This window comes from Chiloscyllium plagiosum, unplaced genomic scaffold (assembly GCF_037043375.1).
Source record: "Chiloscyllium plagiosum isolate Xiang-an unplaced genomic scaffold, Cpla_swu_hap1 HiC_scaffold_1, whole genome shotgun sequence".
Lineage (NCBI taxonomy): Eukaryota > Metazoa > Chordata > Chondrichthyes > Orectolobiformes > Hemiscylliidae > Chiloscyllium > Chiloscyllium plagiosum.
In genome coordinates, this window is record NW_028270139.1 from 1,131,507 (window position 1) to 1,155,321 (window position 23,815).

Here is a 23,815-nt window from a genome sequence, read left to right on the forward strand (position 1 = left end):
CTATCTCAGTAGATGAGTCCTCATCAAGCGTCCTTTCTGCCACCATAATACTGGTCTTTGACTAACAGTGCCACATCTCCCCCTCTTTTACCACCTTTTCTGTTCTTGTTGGAACATCTAAATCCCAGAACCTACAACAACCATTTCTGTCCCTTCTCTCTCTATGTCTCCAAAATGACCAAAACATCAAAGTCCCAGGTACCAACCTACACTACAAGTTCACCCACCTTATTCTGGGTGCACCTGGCATTGAAGTACACACTTCGACCACCTTCCTGCCTGCCAGTACACTCTTGCAACTTTGAAACCTTATTTATGACCTCACTACTCCCAACCTCCTGTTACCTGGAGCGACAATTCAGTTTCCCATCCCCCTGCTGAGTCTCTTCATGCTAATGAATTAACTACAATTAAATACAGAGATGAATTAAGCCATTATTTCCAGTCCTTGCTCCAATCTTCATTCCTGACCTACTGCCTCCATCCCTCTCCCTTGTTACTCTTCTAGATTTGGTCAGGCTGTTCACAATTTTGGTGTTGCTTTTGACTCTGAGGGGAGCTGCTGATGTCATATCTGTGTCATAACTAAGACTGGCAGTATCCACATCTGTCATCTCATTCTCTATCCCTATCTCAGTGGAGTTGCTGCTGAAACCTACATCATCCCTACCTTCCAGGCTCAAACACTTCAATGCTGTGCTCAGTGATCTTTCCCATTCTACCCTTTGTAGCCATCTAATACTTTGCTGTTGGTACTTTGCAATAAGTTTAATTCCTCTGTTAATTCTATGCTCACTGACCTACATTGGTGCCCATTCATCAGCATCCAGACTTTAATATTCTCATCCTTGTCATCAGATTACTCCCATGATTTCCCCCATCTTTATCTCTGTAATTTCCCTATCCTAGACATGTAGGCTGTTTCAGTTCCAGTTTACTACACATTCCCAATGTTCTATCATTGGTGGCTGCACCTTCAGCTGCCTCAGCCCCAAGATTTGGAATTCCCTTCCTGTATCTCAATTTGCTTCTTGAAACTTACTTCATTTCCAAACTGAGTTGAAAAATGTGGTGCTGGAAAAACACAGGATGCTGCCTGGCCTGCTGTGTTTTTCCAGCACCACATTTTTCTATTCTGGTACTCCAGCATCTGCAGTTCTCACTTTCTCCTTCTTCATTTCCAAACTGTTTGGATATCTGTCCCTCGACCACCTCATGTGGGCTCTGTACAAGACCTTGGTTTCCCTCCTTCGTGTGAAGTGCATTGGGATTAGTTTTCCATAGCAGTTGTTGCTGACTACCTCCTGCTGGGTTTGCCCACACTCTGCCCATTATTCATTGTTCCTCTGGGTTTTGGGGGTGACCGCGCAAGCGCTCTACAGCGCTGTGCCCTCACCAACATGGCGGGCCCGAGCCCGAACAGCCATTAACTCGGGGCCTGTTTTCTGAATAAAACCTGTAACTGTTCCCACTCGGGGTAAACAGCCGAACCGGAATAATCATATCTGGAGCCTGAAGTCCACACTTGAGTGTTTCTAAAGCGTCCCGTTGAAACAGGCCACCTCACTCAGCTGGCAGTTAGTTTCTCCGCCATTTCTCGCTTCAAGCCCGCACCGCGCATACTCGGATCGCGTGTCGATCAATACAGTATGTGGCCGCACAGAGACAGTGGCGCTCTCGCAGGCGGGTAGACAACCCCGCAAGCGGGCCTCTCTTCCAATTTCGTCCGTCTCCGGGCTGGGTGGCAAAGCGAGCGCCGCTTTGTGTGATCGGGGAGGAAGGCCGCTCACGCGGGGAGGCGGCGGTTTCTGCTGGAATCCGGAGGCCCGCTTTTAAAAAGCGGCTCGTGCTGCAGCCATGGCGGAGGTGCGGCTGCCCGGGTTGTGTTCCGGATCAGGGAGAGGGAGTTCGGTGCCGGTCTGGCAGGGGCTGAGCGTTCCCGCCTGGGGGTTACCCTGCCCAGTGATGGGAAAGACCTTACACAGTGGGTGGCTCAGAGGTTAGCACTGCTGCCTCACAGTACGAGGGTCCCTGGTTCAATTCCAGCCTCGGGTGACTGTGTGGAGTTTGCACATTCCCCCGCGTCTGCGTGGGTTTCCTCCCACAGTCCAACAATGTGCAGGTCAGAGAGAGGGCATCCTGCACACTGAAGTGGGATGGCGGGGGACCATCTCAAGTCGCTGAGGAAAATGCAGAAGGGTAATTTTAGGGAAGCTGTTCGAAAAAGAGGGAGGTTGAAATGCTCTACAAAGTCCCAATATTATAAAGGGGAAATGTATGATGATCAAATGCCATATAATATCATCCCTCCATATCTGGCATTTATCCATTCAAATATCTTTAAAAATGCACTTCAATGAAGTGATCTCTTACCCTGCATAGCTACTTGAATAATTCATATTTTTGGTTTTGATCAGCTGTGTAATTACAGATTTTATTTTAGATTACTTAGTGTGGAAGCAGGCCCTTCAGCCCAATAAATCCACACCGACCCGCCGAAGTGCAACACACCCAGACCCCTTCCCCTACATTTACCCTTCACCTAACACTACGGGCAATTTAGCATGATCAATTCACCTAACCTGCACATTTTTGGACTGTGGGAGGAAACCGGAGCACCCAGAGGAAACCCACGCAGACGCCTGAGGCGGGAATTGAACCCGGGCCTCTGCCACTGTGAGACAGCCGTGCTAACCACTGTGCTGCCCATGGAATGTTGATGCATTCCCCACTTGCCCATCTGTCTTTCATTGTAAATTAAGTTCTGTCCGAATGAGTCTTGTTTAAAGTGTCCATATATATGTGAAAGAAACTTGAACGTTCGTGCTTTCGATTAGATTAGATTAGATTAGATTAGAATACTTACAGTGTGGAAACAGGCCCTTCAGCCCAACAAGTCCACACCGCCCCGCCGAAGCGCAACCCACCCATACCCCTACATTTACCCCTTATCTAACACTACAGGCAATTTAGTGTGGCCAATTCACCTGACCTGCACATCTTTGTGACTGTGGGAGGAAACCGGAGCACCCGGAGGAAACCCACGCTGACACAGGGAGAACGTGCAAACTCCACACAGTCAGTCGCCTGAGGCGGGAATTGAACCCGGGTCTCTGGTGCTGTGAGGCAGCAGTGCTAACCACTGTGCTTGTTTTTGTTAAAATAGAGGAAACCATAGGCTGTTAATGAAGTGTTTAAAGCTTAAAACGATGAAATAGAGCTGATGGAAACTTTGCATATAGAATGATAGAGAGTAGATGAAGTGACTTATGGGAAGCTTACACGATTATGTAATGCAATATTCAATAATGTAGACACATGAATGTTAATTAAGAATGAGCACTTGTGAGAAAGTGATAAAGTAATGCAGGAAAATACATTGTGTGGTGCTGGAAAAGCACAAGTGGTCAGGCAGCATCCAAGGAACAGGAGAGTCGATGTTTCGAGCATTCCTGATGAAGAGCTTATGTTCGAAACGTCGACTCTCCTGCTCCTCGGATGCTGCCTGATTGGCTATGCTTTTTCAGCCCCACAAGTTTTGACTCTGATCTCCAGTATCTGCAGTCTTCACTTTCTTTTAGGAAAATACATCGGGATAGTAGCAGGGGTGCAGGATCAGAACTACTCATTTTGTGGAAGATCATCTATATCAGACAAATTTCCTGCTCCTGTGTTATTTATAATTTTCTAATTCTATGAATCTTCAAATATATGATCTTGAGAATATACTGTCAGAATTCTGGAGAATATATGCTACTAGGCAAATTTGTCAATATGAGGGAGACATTCCATTAGTACCATAACTTCTCTGATCTTGCTGCAGAGCTTTGATTTTAGATTGTGACTTCTGTTAATTAGTTAATTGGTGTTTTATTATTGAACAACTCTAGTGTATCCCATGCTATAATTAGAGACAACTTAACCTTTGCATGAAGGGGTCACAGAAGACGTGTAACCATAAACTATATGCTTAATAAGAAATGAGTAGACATTAGCACAAAGCATGAGGTGGTGACATGAAATTAGCATTTAATTTTAGTTTCCTTCACAAAAGATACATATGTTAAAGTTTAATGTTTGGAAGTTTTTTAAGCAAAGTTATAATTTTTTTGACAAAATATGTATTAGAATATAGTATTAGGTTCTCAGTTGACCAGCACTGTACACTATTACTCATTTGCAGTGTACTGTCATGAGAGAACTTGAAAGTGCTGAATGTTTAAAATAAAAGAACACTTATATAAAATTGAGATGAGGTTACTTCTGTAGGGAATTGTGAATCTTTTGAATAATCTTCCCGCGAACATTCTGGATTCAATGTTGTTGACTGTATTTAAGGTGGAGATGGAGTCTTGAACTACAATATGGTGGGAATTGCAGGGTCAAGAGTTGTAGCAATGAGATGAGACCAAGATGGGAGCAGCCATGATCTTATTGAATAGTGTAGCAGGCTCAAGGAGCCATATGGCCTATTCTTCCTAGTTCTTGTATTCTTACAAGCTGGAGGGTGTTTTGTTTCCATGCTTTAATTACATATAGTGCTTGTTAAAATTGGGAAAGTAAGTGTCGAGGAATGAATTCCAATTGCACAGAGCTCTACACTGGTAGTATTGAGCATTTTCAGGTTAGCAAAATGATGATCAGAGGAAGAATAAAGCTCAAAGTTTGTGAGAAGATTTGTAGCTCGGGCTAGTCAACGAGGACATGCCGCAACCCAAAGGACTAGCCACACTACCATACATCAAGAACATCTCTGAAATGACAGCCAGACTACTGCGACCACTAGGACTTATAACAGCACGCAAACCAACACTCAGACAACAACTCACCAGAACGAAGGACCCGATACCCAGCATGAGCAAAACTAATGTAGTATACAAAATCCCATGCAAGGACTGCACAAAACACTATATAGGACAAACAGGAAGACAGTTAATGATCCGCATCCACGAACATCAACTAGCCACGAAACGTCATGACCAGCTATCCCTAGTAGCCACGCACACACACGACAAGCAACATGAATTTGACTGGGACAACACTACCATTATAGGGCAAGCCAAACAAAGAACAGCCAGGGAATTCCTAGAAGCATGGCACTCATCCACAAACTCCATCAACAAACACATCGACCTAGACCCAATATACCGGCCACTACAGCGGCCAGCTGAAACTGACAACCGGAAGCGGCAGGGACAGGCCACTATAAATGCTGGAGGAAACACCACAGAAGCGCTTCACAGGAGGCTCCCAAGCACTGAGGATGTCACCTAGACAGGGGACGAAACGTTTGCAACAAAAGCTTCCAGCTCGACGAACAGAACCACAGCGAAGAATAAAGCTATTTCTGACTACCCCAGCAATGCTTTAACTGTACACAGAATCCGAGAAAGTGAGAATGTAATGGTTTGGAGGTGTTTGGTATCCAGAATTACTGCTACTCTCACCTATTTCCTTTTTCCAAACATTTTTCAATGACTTGGGAGTGTTTTGTGATTTGGACCTACTGTCACTAGAAACTGCCCAGCGCATGTCATGTGGCAGTTCGTGAGATATGAAATAACTTCTCAGGCGGTGTTTCATTCTGTTCCAAAAGTAAATACCATTGTGCCGATAAATATTTCATGTGAACCTGTGATAATATTTCTTGAAGTGTCAGCAGGATATTTTTAAGGTTACATGGCATGTTGAAATGTGTTAAGTATACAGAGAATATTTTGTTCAGTGGTTCCACCTGCTTTCTTATTGTTTAGTTCAATTTGATTATTTGTTTGATTAGTTGGTTCAGAATGAGAATTTCATACATATTTTAAAATTGTTTTTTCCTTTTTGATAGGAGGTGCAGAAACACTCTGTGCATACACTGGTGTTCAGATCCTTGAAAAGAACCCATGACATGTTTGTTAGTGATCATGCTAAACCTATTGCAGCAGATGAGAAAAGGTGAGTGCTTCTGGTGATCTTGAATTATGATATTTGGTAACAGAATGAGTATCTCATTAGATACAATGAGAGGCGCCCAACTTCATTACAACCAATGTCAAAATCTCAAAGTGTTTTATGTCCAGCACATAGATGGGTCAATCTATATTTTACCAAATACTTCAACATGTGTTATTTCCCATTACCATGCTTTCATTTTGTCTGCTTAGACCACTTATTTGTAATAAAACGCCTGTTCATATTATAACCCCACACAGTCTTCACTTTGTTCAAATCCGCAAAACTGTCCCTGGTCAGCCATATCATCTGGAGGCGTGGCATCCATATGTTATGGCACTTCTCTGTATTCCACAGCCAGTTTTTGTATTGTCAATTTCAGTCAATGGATTAGTTTGTCAGTGTTTCCACCTCTGAGTCAATAGCTAGTGTGTTTATGACCAACTCCTGAGAACTGAGTGCAAAGAAGATAGCTAGCTGTTCAGTGAAGAAGTACTATGCCTTTTCAGATGCCAGCCTTTAATTTCAACATTGCTTCAAGGTCCATTCGTTCTTCAAGAAGAACATAAAAGTTTCCAAAACTGTATTTCAAACAGGTGTAGGAGAGTTAATTCTTTAATTATTCTTGTTAGTATTTATTCTCCACTTAGCATCAGGAAAACAAATTGTGTTCAATAGCAGAGAATTATCTGTGAGTATTTGTTGTATACAAATTGGCTACTGTGTTTTACATTACAATAGTGACACTTCCAAGTTAAATGACTGCAAATTGTTTTTGAAAATTGTGGTGGGCCATCAGTGCAGGTGTTGTTAAGACTTCTCGAGCAAGGGTCCAGCCCAACAGAGAAAATGTATGGCACAGAAGGGGCCAGTCAGCCTATTGAATTGCACACAAAACCCTAGCATTTACTTCAAAAGTGCTTATTGTAGTTGGACCACAACCTACTGCTCACTAAAGAAATTGCGGTTTGATCAAGAAAAAGAAGGAAGCATATGTCAGATATAGACAGCAGAGATTGAGCGAATCCTTAGAAGAGTATAAAGGCAATAGGAATATACTTAAGAGGGAAATCTAGAGGGCAAAAAGGGGACATGAGATGGCTTTGGCAAGTAGGGTTAAGGAGAATCCAAAGGGATTATATAAATACATTAAGAACAAGAATGTAACCAGGGAGAGAACAGGGCCTCTCACAGATCAGCAGGAGGCTATGTATGGAGCGGTAGGAGATGGAGGGATACTAAACGAATATTTTGCATCAGTGTTTACTGTGAGAAGGACATGGACAACAGAGAATGTGGGAAAATAATTGGTGACATGTTGAGAAATGTCCATATTACAAAGGAGGTGCTGCTGGATGTCTTAAAGGTGGATAAATCCCCAGGACCTGATCAGGTGTACCATCCAATTCTGTGGGAAGCTAGGGAAGTGATTGCTGGGCCTCTTGCTGAAAAATTTGTATCATTAATAGTAGCAGTGAGATTCAGGAAGACTAGGAGTTGGGTAAAGTGGTGCCACTATTTAAGAAAGGTGGTAAGGAAAAGCCAAGTAACTACAAAGTTGTTGGAGGGAATCCTGAGGGACAAGATTTACATGTATTTGGAAAGGCAAGCACTGATTAGGGATAGTCAGCATGGTTTTGTGTCTCCTGTCAGCTGTCATATAATTCTCATTTCTATTTGTGCTATCAATTTGTTCATCTTGTGCAAGTTGTACATATGTTCAGGTAAACAACATTTAATGTAATCTTTTCACACTTTTCTATGAGTTCTATACTATTCGTCTTATGTGTTGGTTTGCTCTTATCTTTCGAAGTTCTGTCCTTTCCTCTCAAACTCTTATCACTACCCATTTCATATTACTTTGTTCTTTCCTTTTGATTTGACATGCCTCTTCTCTTGTGAATATTGTAGCTTAAAGTTTCCCTTGTAGCTCTCATTATAAGATTTGTCAAGACAGTGATTCCAGTGAGGTTCAGGTGAAGACCATCCCAACACTACATCTTCCTTCTCCATTGTTAGTGCCAATGAATTGGAACCCACTACTCCCACATAAATCTTTGAAAAGTAAAAGTCGCCATTGTCACAAAGGATCATGTCTCATTATAGGGAGAAATAGCTGGTGGTGAGTTTAACCTGAGGGTCACCATTCCTCAGGTGAGGGGTTATTGTTGAGATGGTAAGACTTTCATGGTGACCTTGGTTCATGGTGAACTTGTGCTGTGTAATGTCACTCTACAACCATCAAGCCTACTAAACTAACAGATTCCCAGAATATCAGTCTTTGAGGTATACATTCAAATTTTTGACCTTTCCTCCCTGTACCAATTTGCTTGTGGTTCAGGTAGTAATCCAAAGATCAATACTTTTACAGTTCTGCTTTAGCTCTCAGCTACTCGTTCCCTTAGCAACACCTCTTCCAGAGTCTGATCTATGTTACTGGTACTGTTCTGAACCTTGTGAACTAGATCCATCTGTCCCACTCCAAGTTTCTCTCCATCCAGAATAAGATGTCTTGAAGCCATAGGCAGCTTAGCCTTTGGGATTTGAGCCCTCAATTGCAAAAACTGAAGTGCATGCTAAATATACTAGTCCCTATTACAGCACTCCTGCGTTGTTTGTTATTCTCCCCACTTCAGCGGGCATGGTATTGTGGTCAATTTGTTCATTCTCCTTGCTGCCTCTACTTTCCTCTACACAAGTTGCAAGCTCAAAAAGCAAATGCAAGAGTTGAGTTTGTTTTCAGTACTGCCTCCTAGTTACTTGCATCATTTGCAATCACATCCTCCTATCTCTGAATAAGCATCAAATCTGAAGTACCTACTTTAAGAGTTGTGATTGCCTTCTGATAGCGTCCAGTAACTTTCCCCTCACAGATGCATTATACTGCCCAAAACTTAGACTTCTGCTTATAAACCTGTGCCAAAATTCTTCAAATCACAGCCACTTACTTCAGAGGTCCTTGCCACGAACCAAACAAATAAACACCAACTCCATTGTGCCATAGCTGTCGGATAAACTCTGGATCTGTTATTTTTATTGTACTTTATTTGGTTTCAAGTTTAGAAATGGTTTACCATGATTATTTGTGGTTATAATAGAATTTAACAAATTCTATTTAACAATTGTGTGCTCCCATTACAAGTTTAAATTATTGCCCCAGTTTACAGAGAGAAATATCTGACTGTCAAGAATCAGTTACATACCCGCTTACCTATCAATGTTTTTGGGCTTATCTTTTGGCCTCATTGACAGCAGATTCATCTCTCTAATCACTCCCTGTTGTTTGAAAGATCAGATCCACGTACAATGCTCTGCCTGAGGCCCACTGAAGATGTTACTTAGTAGGGTGACAAAACGTCTGGAAATGAACCTTCCAGCTCAGCAAGCAAACTTACATCCAGAGACCAGATACACACCAACTCCCTAACTGTGAATTCTCTTAGAAAATACCCCAGCTGAAGCACTCTGTTTTGCATTACTCAATCATACTGGAATTTGTACTACTTCACTTTGACTGTACTGTCTATCAAAATGAATAATGGTTAGGAGTTAATGGGAGCTCTGTTTGTTCTGCTTTCAATCCCTAACAATTACTCATTTTGTTTTTCTATCTGCGCAGTTTTGAGGTATGGAATTATTATCTCCTGGATCATAATGTCCATGTAGCTCTCCCTCCTCCCTGCTGCATTGCTGTGATGCCAGATGTTATTCAGATTCTCACACTGGAAATAGAGTTCCAGCAGATAACACTCCTGGTACAGGTAGTTGTTTAGTACGTGAGAAGTGTCTGCAAGACATACATTTATTTGATGCAACTAAATTCCCTGCCCTACTCTACTCAAGCTAAATATCCTAGTGCCACTACTGTGATGTAAAGAGAAAGAAATAGTAATACACAGGAAACAACCACTGTCCTATGAGACCATTCCTTGCTTTTGTTTATTTTGGAATTACTTTGAACTGTAATGTGAAAAAAAATTTATGCTGTATAATTGTTTCTGATAGTTACTTTTCTTTTGATTAATTGATCTTGTGTTTTTCTTGTTTGATCAGTTACAAACTCAAGATGAGTGTGAAGCTACAGACAGAGTACAGTCCTGTGCTCCATATGCCTATACTTAAGGAAATCAGAGAGAAGAGTTCGCAGTCTGATTCCTACAATCATGGACCTTATGACGTAAATCGTGGTATGCAGTCAACTCACAATAGAGGAAATATTTTCAGTTTTATGGAAGTGAATTTAGTTATGTTTATTTTATTCTGTCAGTTATGACCTATGTGCACTACTGCAGGTTTTAAGATTTATTTGTTATCTTGAGTATAGAGCACTTATTTGTATGTGAGCATGTTGCCAGTTTCGAAACTGATCTCTGTGTCTGTGAAAATATAAGAAAACTTTTGAATTTAAATATTTTTCGTTTAGGAACTGAATTTTCACTGGGGCCTGTAGCCTTTTTGGAAAAAAAAACATTTAAAAGTATCAAATGAATTTCTAAAATAAAACAATTTTGTTTTTGTAAGTTTAAAAAATGAAGGGTTTATTGCTCTGGTAACTGTGGTGATCAGCCCCAGAAATTAGTAAAACAAATTCTTCTGTGTCGAAATTCAGAGATTTGGACGTTATATGGATTTCCTCTGCTTTCACTGTTAGTTATAATCTGTCTTGAAATGATTATCTCTCACTATCGGCAATATAGATCATATGTCACAACAATTAAAACTAATGTGCATTTCTATTTATTGTTTTCTGCCACTTTAATGTAAATCACTTTAGCTTAAAGAAATCTTAACTTATGGAATCCTTAACTTAATTAGCTAACTAATTTTGAAGAAATTCCGGTCAGTATCATAGACCAGAAAGACAATTTGCTTGATGAAGATGAGTAGACAGGTTTCTTTCCTTAACAAGCATAACTTGTATTTCAAACAAAAATTACTCCAGCAAAGATTATTAACAGAAGGATTAGACTTTGAAAAGATGTGAAATTACTTTTCTCAAAAACTAACACACATACAGCCTGTTGTTCTGAGAAAGATACAAAATTCCACAAAGCGTTATCTTAAATGTCCTTTGGCCAAGTGGCAGCTAAACTCCAGAGAAAAAGAGTGTTCACAAATTGACCCAAATGTTGATCTGCAACCAAAATCACATTGGAAACACAAGCTGTTGATGCTGGGAGTCTTCCTGGAACAGTTGTGGCTGGCTGATGTTTCTTTTTTGGAGACTGTGATGTAGATTCTAAAATCATCTTTAGAAACCCTCCATGGGTTCAGCTCTTGTGCTATAAAACTGATCTTCCAGTCATCCTTGAACTAACCTATTGCAAAGTTCACAAGACCTGACCCTATTACAAAGCAGAACCAAATATAGAGACCAGCAGTGGCACACACTATTTCCTAAGTGTTTCAATATTCTCAAATAAATACATAAAAGAACAATGGATTTATTCACATGTAATGGTGGTAGGTGCCCATAATTATGATTTGAAGAATGTACTTGGTACATGTGTAATTTTGCATCATCAGTGCCGACTTTTACAAGTGCCACCATTTTAAAGCTTTATTTGGATGATTGCAATCTTGCTTTAAACTGTTCTGAAAGAATATGGAAGTCTAAATGTATCCCTTATGTCTATTATGTTTTAGGTGAGGAATCCGAATATATTATAACTGGCACACATCCATACCCGTCAGGTCCAGGTCAGTAGCATTTCTGTTAAAATTTCTTTTTGAAGTTTATAATCTGTCATGAGTTTTAACACTGATTGTTTGACTGTCAGACTGCCAAATTCACTTATTGAGTTGATCAATGGGACAAAATAAAGCCGCTCCAAAGAATAAATAAGTATGCTATGCTTAATCTTTTAATAGGGACTTACTTGAACTTTATAAATGGTAACCTTAGTGATATTCAGGTAGCATTATAGATTTCCACCTAACTAAATTTGAGACTTTTAAGTATTATTTTTACAAACAGAAATTTGTTAGAAATAAGGGCATATTAACCAGAAGCATATTTGAAGTAACATGCAACTCTGGTATCTTAGGTTCTGAAATCAAGAAATTTACTTGCAAAACCACATAATTTTGAAAGTAAGTCTATAGTTGCCATTCTTAAATATACAGCATTTATTCAACCTCTGTAAATTGTAGGAGTTGCTCTGACAGCTGATACACAAGTGCAGAAAATGCCCAGTGAGGCAAGTGCTCAAGCCTTGGCTTTGTCGCTTCCTTCTTCACAAGCCAGGTAAGCTTTATGCTTTTAAAAGTTATTGGAATGTAATTATGGCTATATTTTCTTGAAAACAAGGAAGGAATTTATTTGATTATAACACAATGTTCATACTTTGGTATTTGAGAGGAACACGTAGTTACAAATGGTTTTGACAGCTTTATACTGTATTCGTATTAGAAATTTGGTAAAGTTATGGTGGACACTTATTCACTGTTGGTCAACTCCTCAAATCTTGCTGAACAGGCATTTGAAATGAATAACCTTTTGTTGTTTCTATTGTGATGGTCTCCGAAATGTCAATCACTCAATTTAAGTGACAATTCCTGATGGATTGAATGGCTTCCTTCTGAGCAGTAATGGCTTCATTATCAGCTTGTGGAAAGAATTTTTAATTTCTTTATTATTTCCATAAAGTCAAATGAATATTAAGAAATAGCAAAATATTGCAAAATGTTATTGTTTAAATCAGTATAAAAATATAGCTTCCATACTGAGTCAGCGATTATATTACTGGAGGAATGATTCACATATCCAGAATTTTAATAAAGTTTATTAAAGATTATCCAAAAATTATTGACCTAAGCCAATAGAAGATGGAAGGTGAGCTAAGAATATGTAGCTCACAAGTACATGTACTCAAGTCTAGAGATAGCAACGACACAGTTGCAAGTGTCAGCAAGGGCAATGTTGAACAATATTACAGAGATGGAAATGAACATCAAAGGCGTGAAGGAACAAGGCAATTAACTATATCTATTCTTAGTCAATCTGTTAGAGGAATTTTATAATAAAGGAACAACTGAAAAGCAAGTCCAAATTGGGGTAAATTCAATGTAACATCAGGTAGAAATAAAATATTGAAAAAAGAAACAAAGGTAAGGAAGGCATTAAACAGAATTAGAGATGCATGCAATAACAGTACAATTGGGTATTGTCTAATGAGAAAAGACGAGCAACCTTGTGTGGATCCACTACAGAAGAGTGACCATAAAATTATACAATTGCTCATTAAGATAGGCTTTTGATAAGGTCGCACGGAAAAGGCTAGTGGTAAAATGTAAGATGCGAGGTTGTGGATAATACAATGGCATGGATTGAGAATTGCTTGACAGACTGGAAACATAATGTCGGAATAAATGGGTCTTATTCCAGGTGGCAGGCAGTGACTAGTGGTGTACCACTGGGATCGGTGCTTGGGTCCTAGTTATTCATGACATGTATAAATGACATGTATGAGGAAACCGAATGCAGTATTTCCAAGTTTGCTGACACCACAAAACCAGATGGGATTGAGAGTTCTGAGGTGTCAGAGTGATCTAGACAAGTTGATTAAGTAGTATAACACATGGCAGGTTCAGTATAACTTGGATAAATATGAATTTGTACTCCTTCAGAGTGAAAAATAAAGACAATATTTCAAAGTTTGTGAGAAGATTTGTAGCTCGGGTGCTCGTTGCTGTGGTTCTGTCCGCCGAGCTGGGAATTTGTGTTGCAGACGTTTCGTCCCCTGTCTAAGTGACATCCTCAGTGCTTGCAAGCCTCCTGTGAAGCGCTTCTGTGATCTTTCCTCCGCCATTTGTAGTGGTTTGAATCTGCCGCTTCCGGTTGTCAGTTCCAGCTGTCCGCTGCAGTGATCGGTATATTGGGTCCAGATCGATGTGCTTATTGATTGAATCTGTGGATGAGTGCCATGCCTCTAGGAATTCCCTGGCTGTTCTCTGTTTGGCCTGTCCTATAATAGTAGTGTTGTCCCAGTCGAATTCATGTTGCTTGTCATCTGCGTGTGTGGCTACTAAGGATAGCTGGTCGTGTCGTTTCGTGGCTAGTTGGTGTTCATGGATGCGGATCGTTAGCTGTCTTCCTGTTTGTCCTATGTAGTGTTTTGTACAGTCCTTGCATGGGATTTTGTACACTACATTTGTTTTGCTCATGCTGGGTATGGGGTCCTTCGTTCTGGTGAGTTGTTGTCTGATAGTGGCTGTTGGTTTGTGTGCTGTTATGAGTCCTAGTGGTCGCAGTAGTCTGGCTGTTAGTTCAGAAATGCTCTTGATGTATGGTAGTGTGGCTAGTCCTTTGGGTTGTGGCATGTCCTCGTTCCGTTGTCTTTCCCTTAGGCATCTGTTGATGAAATTTCTTCACTCGAGGGTCATCTACTTGTGGACATCATTACCACAGAAGACTGTGGCACCCGGGTGACTGAATATATTCAACAAATAGATTGGTAAGTTTTTAGATATTAAAGGCATCAGAGGTTAAGAGAAAGAGGGATATGGCATTGAGATAGAGGATTATCTAAGATTGGTTGGAATGGCAAAGCAGGCTCGAAGAACCAAATGGCCTACTTGTTTCTATTTTCTATAAAAAGTATGGTGCTACAAAAAAAAACTAGTGGGTTTTGTGAAGATTTGTAGCTCAGGTTGATGCTCTGGATGTAGGTTTGCTTGCTGTGCTGGAAGGTTCATTTTCAGAAGTTTTTGTCACCATACTAGGTTACATTTTCAGTGAGCCTCCGGATGAAGCAATGTTGATGATCCATGCTTTCTATTTATATGTTTGGATTTCTTTGGGTTGGTGATGTCATTTCCTGGTTATTTTTGTCAGGGGGTGGTAAATGGGGTCCAAGTCAATGTGTTTATTGAGAACTCTATCAACAGACACATTGACTTGGACCCCATTTATCACCCCCTCAGAAAAGGAACAGGAAATTACATCACCATAGGAAATGACATCACCACAGAAAATATCACCAACCCAAAGAAAACTAAACATATAAATAGAAAGCAGGAATCATCAGCAGTGCTTCTATCAACCATGGTGGTAGAGATTCCTCACTTGAGGAAGAAGGTGGACGTTTTGGAGGTCTGCTTGTCGAAGCTGGCATTATCAGAAGAGATGTGATGGAGATGGAGGCACTGGAAGCATGGAATAGAGTCTTTACAGGATGTAGGGTGTAAGGATTTATAATTAAAGTAACTGGGAGTCAGTTGGTTTGTAGTGGATATCAGTGGTCAGCCTATCCCCAGAAATGAAAACAAAGATGTTGAGGAAGGGAAGGGAGGAGTCAGAGATGGACCAGGTGAAGGTGAGAGGAGGGTGGAAATTGGAAGTGAAATAAATAAACATTTCCAAATGTGGGCAAGAGAGGTAAGCAGCATTGATGTCCTGGATAAAAGGTTTTGGGTTATGAGACTACCCACCCCAAAAGGGATTGGCATAAATGGGGCCCATGCAGGCCCATGGCCACCCTATTGACCTGAAGAGTGTGAGGTGTTAAAGGAGAAGTTGTTCAAAGTGGAAGGTACACTCAGCCAGAGGGGGAGGGTGATGGATGTGGATATTGACCTTTTTTTCCAGGAAGAAGCAGACAGCCTTGACCATCCTGATGGGGAATGGACATGTAAAGGTTTTGCATTTCCATGTGAAGAGGTGGTGGCTGCAGCCCATGAACTGGAAATTCTGAAACTAATGTAAAACATCAGGGGAATTGCAGATATAAGTGGGAAGGTACTGGACAAGGGGGGACAAAGTCAAGTCGAGGATAGAAATAGATGAGATCTGTGAGACAGGAGCAGACAGGAACAATGGGTTCGCCTGGGCAGTCCTGTTTGTAGATTTTGTGAAGGAGGTAGAAGTGATCAGTGTTGAGGGGCTATGAGTTTGGAGGCAGCGATGGGGAGATCACCAGATGAAATGATATTAGTCACCCATGTGGACAATGGTGAGGTCATGGTCCTGGGAGATAGGAGGAGGTGTCCAAGAGCTGGTGCTGTGCCTCTGCAATGTAGATGTCAGCATGTTTAGACCACAACAGCAACCCCCCACCCCCACCTTGTCAGTTCAAAAGGAGATACATTTGAATTAGCAAGTGGGGACAGAGGAATCAACATCAATGGCGACAATTCTCAATGAACAAGTCGAGTACAGGTTAAAAAGTCAGGGAGGGCTTAGGTGGAGGGAGAGTACTGGAGGCAGGTGATGGGGAGAGGACTCTTGTCCATAGAAATAGGCACGATGGCAAAGAAAGAAGAGAGGAGTGTTGTGCCTGAAATTCATTGAGGTGGTGGGTGCAGGGGGACAAAATTAAGACCTTTGCTGAGTACAGAATGTTCAGCATCAGAGTGTGGAAGAGCAGAAGGGATAGTAAGTACACAACAGGAGGTAGGGTTAGAAGAGGGATGGAGTCAGAGAGAAGGGGAGGGGAGAAACATTCTGGAGGGGTATGGGTGTCTCTAAGTTGTTGCATCTTGCATTTCTTAATGCCTGAAAGGCAAAGTTTTTGTTAGCATGTCAAATGAGCCAGAGTATAAAGTGGAATTGTAGGGGGGCAGGATAGCTCTGCAGTGGTGCTGATTTGAGAGAGAGAGAGAGAGAGACCGAGAGTGTGCATATGGCGACACATGGCACTGAGTGTGGATCTCCGAATGCTGTGAGAACAGCTGTCTGAGGAGCATTGTACATCGGTTAAAAATGCCTTTTTTTTTGCAACTGCACAGTAGCTCTGTGGTCAAATTCCAGTATAATCTGTTCTGATATAATGTGATAGTTCTGTTCCTGTGCGGTCCCACGTTATAAGAAAATTGCATAATAGCAACACCATTCAAATCAATGGGACCGCAATCACGTTATATCCAATACAGGTAAGGGAAGTTAGCATTCTACAAATAATGGTCTAAATTCTTCAATCACATTATAGCCAATTCACGGTGAAGCAACACAAGTTATAGCAGAACTAACTGGACCACATCTGTCTCTTTTTTTTTAATCTCTCTGAAAAGATTGTACAGAACAAATGTGAGAATTCTTATGTACCGTACTTATAGGCACACTTCTTTGAATAAAGTATATTTTTGCAATAAAGAAATGATCATTTAATCTTGTTATTTTATCAGCAATATTCAGCCTACTAATTTCAAAGTAACCCCTAGGCTTGTGCAATATGTACCTTTTTGAATTCTGATGCTGATGCTCCATCAGTTTGTGATCTTTCCTCCATTACACTCTAAAAGTAGTAGGGAATCAGCTCCAAGCATACATTTTAATTGGTTACCCTGTTCAATGATGTTATTACACACCTCTGGAGTAGGTGGAACTTGAACCCAGACCTCCTTGTCCCGGAGTAGAGGCCCTAATGAACAGGTTTTAGGTCGTGAGCTTATTTGAGTTTATGATCTTCTCGTAAAAGTGAATTGTCCAACTCTGAACCCCTGCTTCATGATAATGAGCAATTGGATGAGAAAACTGCTTTCTACAGAATGTTGTGAAAGCTAGTGCAAATGTAATTCAAATGTTGTTTAACTTCAAATTAACTCCTGAATCTGATGATTTAAAAACTCGATCATCATAAATTGAGTTTAACCTGGAAATAAGTAATTTCTACACAATGTAGTAAGAGCTTTTAGTTCACAATTTTGAATAATTTGCCTACTGCTGATTTGAAGTATTTTTATTAAAAGCAGCAATGTAAGGTAACTGGCCCATGCATTTGAAGTTTGAGAACACCTTGGCTGATGAATAATGTATTTTTATATTTGCTATTAAGCATAATTCATTAAGTGCATCAGTAATAGCTGTGTAGATTTTCCAATTTTCTGTTTTAAATTGGATAGTGGTGTGGATTCTTATTTTCAATATTTTCGTTAATAAATGAAATATGTTTTATTTCACTTTCAGACATGATGCAAATCGTACTGCAGCCAGTGTTGCTGATATCCACAGACATGCGGGCATTGCTGAACGTTCACAGCCGCCAGGATCTTCCATGGTAAGATCCTTCAGAAATTATAAATGCTAACACACATTACTTCTGGTGATGGGACAGACTAAAAATACACAAATCGTGATCTTTATATTTGTGTTTGAATATGTTACAGGCTGTAATGGATGCTGGAGGTTCAAAGAATTCTTCACTAATTTCAAGAAAACTTCCTACAATGCCAAAACCACAATGGCACCCACCTTGGAAGCTGTACAGAGTAAGCAAATTATTATGTGAATCTCTTGCATAAATAACCTATTCATAGATATTCATCACAGCTAAAAAGTTTCATTCTGCAGCAAGAAAGTGTAAGTTAAAATGCTTTCTTTTTGCCTAACTGCATAAAATAATGCTTTCAAGTCAAACATGTGAGGCGCCAGAGACACGGGTTCATTTCCCGCCTCAGGTGACTGACTGTGCACATTCTCCCTGTGTCTGCGTGGGTTTCCTCCGGGTGCTCCGGTTTCCTCCCACAGTCCAAAAATGTGCAGGTTAGGTGAATTGGCCATGTTAAATTGCCCGTAGTGTTAGGTGAAGGGGTAAATGTAGGGGAATGGGTCTGGGTGGGTTGCGCTTCGGCAGGTCGGTGTGGACTTGTTGGGCCGAAGGGCCTGTTTCCACACTGTAAGTAATCTAATCTAATCTAATCTAATTCACCATCTTCAGATGTGCTCTAAACCAATGAGATTCCTTTCTAATGCCTTACTACAGGAGACCCTCGATTATCCAAACAAGATGGGCGGGCACTATTTCGTTTGGATAATCGATTATTCGGTTAATCGATTAAATACCTTTCCTCTGGGGCTCAGAGTTTTTTAAGTCCACTCCCTGTCCAGGAGAAGAGGCAGCAGCACACAGCGCGCGAGCCCCCCCCAAACCCCGTACAACACTGCCCCGCGCCCCCATCCAACGCCCCCTGCCCGTCAGCCCAACACCGCCCCTCCACCTCTCCCAAATCCACCCTATGCCCCCGTCCAGCACTACCCACCCAACACCGCCCACGTCCCTGTCCAACAGTGCCCCCTCCGGGACAGCTAATCTGGACATCAACAACAAGACTGCTGCTGCCTTTTGGAGGGTGAGTCTCCAAATAGCGCACAGCTGAGCACGCACAGGTAACTTTTTACTGTAACCTTTTGGTTTCACCTTTGCCCTGTACAGGACAATGTTGACCAGATTATCTGAGAAAGGGGGCTTTAGGGTACACTCCTCTGCAGTACTCCAGTGAAAGTATGGGGGGAGAGAGAGAGGGCAAGCAGTCAGTCGTTTGGAGATGGTGCCTGTTTAATCATTGTAAACAAAAGACTCGATCAGTGTTGAAAACGCGTCTTTGATGTAATGTTTCTATCGGGACCTCGAGATCTCCTTCAAATAATCCAATATTCAGATGATTGATATTTGGATAATCGAGGTTCCTCTGTATATGGATTATGATGTGCAATATAATGTGTCTGGAACTCTGTGCTTGATTGGGAAGGCAGTGTTACTCCTCGTTAATTGTGTGTAAAGTAACTTTAGATAAAAAGCTGCTGTGAGCTTAAATGCCAATATCCAAACTTGTCCATCTAGGTGGTGCTGTATTTTCTGCCATTAGATTTAGCAAAAGATAATTCTGTTGTATTTCTCAAGATTGGCGTGTAAAAACGTAATGCCTTTGAATTAAACTCACTCGTATTTGCTGCAGCAAATAAAATTTAACTACCATTTATAATGCGATAATTGTTCACTGTTGCCAGTCACCCTCTGGCACTGCAATAATGTGTGAAAATTCATTCATGATGTCCTCATAGTTGAAATTAACTGGGGAGTTTAAATATAAAATTTAACTTGGGAGGCAGTGGCCCAGTGGTATTATTGTTGGGCTCTTAATCCAGAGACCCAAATTATGTTCTGGAGACTTGGGTTCAAATCCTGCCATGGCTGATAGTGGAATATGAATTCAGTTTTAAAAAATGGAATTATAGGTCTGAATAAAGAATCTAATTTAACCCCTTGAATCCATTGATGATTGCTGGAAATATCCATCTGGTTCACTAATGCCGTTTAGGGAAGAAAACTATCAGCCTTACCTACACACAAACAGCAATGTAGTTGACTCTTAACAACCCTCTGGGCAGTTAGTGATGGGCAATACATGCTGGCCTAACCAGTGCCACCCACATCCTGTGAATGAATTGAAAAAGTAACTAAATTAACTTTTGACTTTGTCTTTCTGTCACTTAATTTTTCCTACTCCCTTTCTTTCTCTACCTGACTTAACAATATATACAATGACATTAATTTACATTTTTTCTCTTTATTGCAACAGTCTGGTTAAGGATCTGTGGAATTGCTTATCCTGTTCATTCTGGTTACAAGTACCCTGAATCTCTTGCCACGCTGTTATCAGCATTTTCAGAAACTTGTAATATAAAAAGTATTATAGAGTCGTAGAGATGTACAGCACGGAGACAGACCTTTCGGTCCAACTTATCCATGCCGACCAGATATCACAACCCAATCTAGTCCCACCTGCTAGAACCCGGCCCATATCCCTCTAAACCTTCCTATTCATATATCCATCCAGATGCCTCTTAAATGTTGCAATTATACCAGCCTCCACCACTTCCTCTGGCAGCTCATTCCATACACACACCACCCTCTGCGTGAAAAAGTTGCCCCATAGGTCTCTTTTACGTCTTTCCCTCCTCACCCAAAACCTATGACCTCCAGCAGTGGCTAACTGTGGGATCACTGGGAGACAATGAGGACTGCAGATGCGGGAGATTAGAGTTGAGTGTGTGTTACTGGAAAGGCTTAGCAGGCCAAAAAGCATCCAAGGAGCAGTCTGATGATGAATGCCATTTAGAATCATAGAATTTTTATAGTACAGAAGGAGGCCATTTGACCTATCGCGTCTGTATCAGTTCTCAACTAGTCCCATTCTCCAACCCCATCTCTGTAGCCCTTTAAAAATACCGCTTTTAGGTGCCCTGCCACACCAAAATATTGAATATTTCTCATTTCTTGGAATTCGGATATGACTAACATTTTTTCAACAAGAAATTATTTTTGAAAAAGTAATAGGTGACTCATAAAATCAATACAATTCAGTTAAAACTCAGAGCTTTGTTTTCCATAGTAGGAAAGGATTAGCAAAAGTTTTTGTAATTTTATCTTTTGCTCATCCTTTGTACAGTTACATGGTCAAAAAGATATGCTCCAATGTTGCTAATATTGATTAACACATTTGCCTTTAGGTAATTAGTGGCCATTTGGGCTGGGTTAGATGCCTTGCAGTTGAACCTGGAAATCAGTGGTTTGTTACTGGCTCAGCTGATAGAACTATTAAGGTAAGAATGGTTGTTGGAAGTCTGACTTTTAAAAACAACTCTTTTGGATTATTCGGGTGGTACTTTATTTTTGGCTTATATTTGAGCAATTCCCAGTGTCCGTCAGTCTAGTACCACAACTCTCTACAAGACAGTTACAGACATTTAGCTTCGCATTAGTTCTCCTATTACACCGAAAGTAGTAATACGGTGCCTATTTAATCGTACTAGCAAATGCATTTGTAATCGATGTGTCATTTTTCTGTTTGAGAAACATTTGAAAGGAGACTGTGAAGAGAGTATCGGGAAGTAGGCGAACCAGAATTGTTCAAGTCCAGGAAATAAAACTATAGATAGAAATAATTCAATACCAGAATGTTACAGCTGGAAATTCAGACTTCACTTGAAATTTGTTCAATATGATTTAGTAAATACAATAAAAACAACAAATTATAAGAATAGTATCATTTTAAGAATGTAGTTTACTAAGTAAAAATAAACAACTCCATAAGATTGAAGTGAAAACTAAATGCTTAATCTTGGAAATTTGGAGCAGAAATTGAAGATGCTAGAAATATTACAGTGCAGTCATTATCTAACGGATTTGATATTTTTCATGCAAACCTGAATCTGAAGGATGTTTCTCTGAAATATCAACTTTGCTGCCCTTTTCAACCAGCTTGTATGTTGCTTGCATTTTGTAGGGGAAATTAAATGCTGTTTTGTAATTCAATTTTCACAGTTGACTGCATTTCCATAGTTATATTTTAAAAGTTTAGTTATTATTGTATAGAAAGTTAATTGGTAATTATAGAACAACTGAGCTACTGTTAAAAAAAACTTGAAATTATTGCTTTTAAAATGTGGCAAGTATTTGTAATGTGAGAGCCCATGCAGATTAATTTTATGCCATTGATGCATCACTTTAAAGCTGGCTTGTTTTGGAGTGAGACACAGTTACTTTAAAAAAATATTTTGTTGCATAGATCTGGGATCTGGCCAGTGGTAAGTTGAAGCTCTCTCTGACTGGGCATATCAGTACTGTACGAGGAGTGGCAGTCAGTTCGCGCAGTCCATACCTTTTCTCCTGTGGTGAGGATAAGCAAGTGAAATGCTGGGATCTGGAATACAATAAGGTATACATTTTCACAACTTGGGCATTACTAAAATGAAGTTAATCTTTTGCAATTGGGGTCAATTAGCTCAATTGTCTGGATGGCTGATTTTCAATGCATAATGTCAACAGTGTGGGTTCAGTGCCTACAGCTGAGGTCATTGTGAAGATCCTATCTTCTCCACCTTGTCCCTTGTCTGAGGCGTGTTGATTCTCAGGTTAAATGACCACCATATATACCTCTGTGCCTCTCTCTGTCTCACTATCTCTCTCTCTCTCTCACCCTCTGTCTCTGTCTCCACGCTCTCTCTCTCTCTGTCTCACTCACTCTCACTGCGTGTCTCTCTCTCTCTCTCTGTGTGTCTCTCTCTCTCTCTCTCTCTTTCTGTCTGTCTAGGTAAAAACAATGACTGCAGATGCTGGAAACCAGATTCTGGATTAGTTCTGCTGGAAAAGCACAGCAGTTCAGACAGCATCCGAGGAGCAGTCAAATCGGCGTTTCGGGCAAAAGCCCTTCATCAGGAATACAGGCAGAGTGCCTGAAGGGTGGAGAGATAAATGAGAGGAGGGTGGGGAGAAAGTAGCATAGAGTAAAATAGGTGAGTAGGGGAGGGGATGAAGGTGTCTGTCTGTGTCTGTCTGTCTCCCTTCCCCAGCCACCCCACCCTGAGAAAGCAGGACTATGTGACTTCACTGGAAAAGCTCAGCAGGTCTGCCAGCATCTGTGGAGAGAAATCAGTATTAACATTTCGTCTCTCCACAATGCTGCCAGACCTGCTGTGCTTTTCAGTATTTACAGTATCTGCACTTTTCTCAGTTCTTATTTTCTGCAGTGACTTCTGCTTTACTTTTGATGTTTTGCAGTACTTTACCTCGGCTTTTCAATGGCGGCACTGATTTTGCATAATGTGTAAATTTATGAGCTACAGTTTATTTCTATGCTTCCTGTTTAATTAGGTTATCCGACATTACCATGGTCATTTAAGTGCAGTGTATGGACTTGATTTACACCCAACCATTGATGTCTTGATAACATGTGGCAGAGATTCAACTGCAAGGGTAAACAGTTTTTTAAAATTATTGTCTCTATAAGTGTAATACATTGTAAATCAGCCATTAATATAATCATACCCTAACATCTTTTGGGTTTTGATAAAGTGATGTATAAAACCTATTTCTCAGTTTTATCAGATTTACTTAAGTTTGGTTTAATATTGCATTTAGAGGAACTCTTGAAAAAATGTCTTGTTTTTGACATAGGTTTGGGACATACGAACAAAAGCAAATGTACACACTTTAATAGGGCATACAAATACAGTAGCGACTGTAAAATGCCAAGCTGGTGAACCACAGATTATTACAGGTAAATAATTATAAGTTTATTTTAAACAGCTGATTAAATATAGAGATTATCATCTTTCGCATCCCTTGATACTTAGAGATTGTGTGTTTGAGGAATC

The 23,815-nt window shown here is 40.5% G+C and overlaps 1 protein-coding gene across 1 annotated transcript in view; it reads left to right on the plus strand.

Annotated features, from left to right (window-relative positions):
* The first annotated feature begins 1,721 nt into the window (after window positions 1-1,721).
* The window catches only part of plrg1 (pleiotropic regulator 1), a 40,316-nt gene continuing 18,222 nt past the window's right edge, over window positions 1,722-23,815 (plus strand). Inside the window, exons 1-11 of the mRNA XM_043700252.2 lie at window positions 1,722-1,866; window positions 5,837-5,943; window positions 9,994-10,127; window positions 11,587-11,640; window positions 12,094-12,187; window positions 17,846-17,936; window positions 18,046-18,147; window positions 21,170-21,262; window positions 22,228-22,377; window positions 23,313-23,414; window positions 23,616-23,718. Coding sequence (XP_043556187.1) covers window positions 1,858-1,866; window positions 5,837-5,943; window positions 9,994-10,127; window positions 11,587-11,640; window positions 12,094-12,187; window positions 17,846-17,936; window positions 18,046-18,147; window positions 21,170-21,262; window positions 22,228-22,377; window positions 23,313-23,414; window positions 23,616-23,718 — 1,039 coding nt within the window. The 5' untranslated portion in view covers window positions 1,722-1,857. The remainder of the gene's footprint in view (window positions 1,867-5,836; window positions 5,944-9,993; window positions 10,128-11,586; window positions 11,641-12,093; window positions 12,188-17,845; window positions 17,937-18,045; window positions 18,148-21,169; window positions 21,263-22,227; window positions 22,378-23,312; window positions 23,415-23,615; window positions 23,719-23,815) is intronic.